General features: G+C 38.0%; 1 protein-coding gene across 1 annotated transcript in view; it reads left to right on the top strand.

Annotated features, from left to right (window-relative positions):
- The window catches only part of LOC107677593 (protein FAM131A-like), an 11,911-nt gene extending 10,487 nt beyond the window's left edge, over nucleotides 1–1,424 (top strand). The window contains exon 5 of the mRNA XM_016472540.1: nucleotides 680–1,424. Coding sequence (XP_016328026.1) covers nucleotides 680–1,161 — 482 coding nt within the window. The 3' untranslated portion in view covers nucleotides 1,162–1,424. The remainder of the gene's footprint in view (nucleotides 1–679) is intronic.
- The last annotated feature ends 312 nt before the right edge of the window (nucleotides 1,425–1,736 follow it).

Below are 1,736 nucleotides of genomic sequence, written 5' to 3'. Positions count from 1 at the left end.
CGAATTAGCGGCAGTTCGGCGTCAATTGCTTGAATGCAACAACAAAATACAACGTCAAACTCACTTTAGCCTATATTTAAAACATAGAACTTTTATTAACAAAACAAATAAAAATACACCATGCTATAGGGCAAGCTATGCCTAATATAAAATAACGAATAACTTACATAAAGTTTAATAGGTATACAAAACTGGAAATAAGTAAACATGTATAATATATAACCAAATAAATACGAAACATAGAATGTTTATTAGCAAAACGAAGACGAATTCTTATCGTGTGGAGAATTTTTACCGGTATATCGCAAACGATAAGATATCGCCCATCCCTACTTACCATTAAAGTTATAAAACTTATTCAGTCTTAAGCAGAAAATGATTTTCTTTGTCTTTTGTTCTTTGATTAACATGACAGGAAAGAAGTGAGACTGACCGACCGATCACCGATCCGGGCCGATCATGAGGAAAATCGGCCGATTCTGATCCCTGGCCGATCGATCGGTGCATCTCTGCTCATGACTGATCTAAAGTATCCAGATAGACATTTGTTACCCATTCTCAATGGGAAAGTGCCCAAGTAACATCCCTCAAAAAAGTTGCCCCGCGTATCATCACTATTCCACTTCTGCCCTCTCGTGCCTGTATCTATAGGTATTCTTACACTTTGCTTCTCCCTCAGACGCTGTATTATCCAATCAAAGCTGCCCAGTGCCAAGTCAGGCTAAGACAGACACCGCTGAAATCCCTTGCTCTGACGGCACACTCAGTCAATCAGAAGCCGACGACCCGCTCATTTCAGAAGAAGTGCCACCACATGCCCAAGAACTCCAGCTTTCAGAAGGCGACAGGTCCACTTGTGCGGTTCACAAACCAGACCGCAGGCCTTTGTGGAGCAAGGGAGACTCCTGCTACTACTCCACCTCCTACTCCGAGTCTGGCCTTTCACCTGAGGATGAAGAGGAGGAGGATGGAAGAGAGGTGGAGGAAGGGGAGGACAATGTCTTTCAGGATGTCATCTGCTGGTACAGACACTGCCGAAGCATCTCTGATACCTCTGGAGCTGTGTCTTTTGATGAGGAGGGGGAGGAGGAAGAACAGGAAGAAGGTTCCAAGCAGCGACGCTGTGTTCTCACTCGCCCTTTTGTCTCTGTCCCTTTGTAGTAACCCTTCTGTGAAGTGTTTGTCCAGTCTGTTATGCATTCCGAGACATGGACTTGTTTTTCTTTTCCATATTTTAAAGGGAGAGTTCATTTAGAAATGAAAATTCTGTCACCATTTTCACTTGCTCTTGTCTGTCAAAATCTGACTTTCCTTCTTCTGTGGAACACAAATAATGTTAGGCAGAATCAGGGTTATTATAGTTAACTGAAACTGAAGCTAAAGTTAAAACCATAGTTGATCAACTTGAGATAAATGTTAACTGAAATAATAATTTCTCATTTTAGTTTAGTTTACCTTGATGTACTAAAAAAAACGAAAAATATAAAATGATGTAAAAATTAATAAAAACTATAGACAACAATAAAAATGAAAAACTTAAAAAAAAAAAACCCCTACAAAAATATTACAAATTTAGCTAAAATGAAAATGGAAAATTTTAAATAAAAACTGATTCAAAATATGAATAAAAACTTAACAGTATAACAGTATAATAGTATCTCTTTGATACTAAAATGTGCAAACCAGTGTTATTTTAGTATCATTGATATACTATTATAATTTTGTTAATAGTTTCG

This window comes from Sinocyclocheilus anshuiensis, unplaced genomic scaffold (assembly GCF_001515605.1).
Source record: "Sinocyclocheilus anshuiensis isolate Anshui unplaced genomic scaffold, SAMN03320099.WGS_v1.1 scaffold1299, whole genome shotgun sequence".
NCBI classification, from domain to species: Eukaryota; Metazoa; Chordata; class Actinopteri; order Cypriniformes; family Cyprinidae; genus Sinocyclocheilus; species Sinocyclocheilus anshuiensis.
This window is presented reverse-complemented; position numbering and strand designations above follow the sequence as displayed.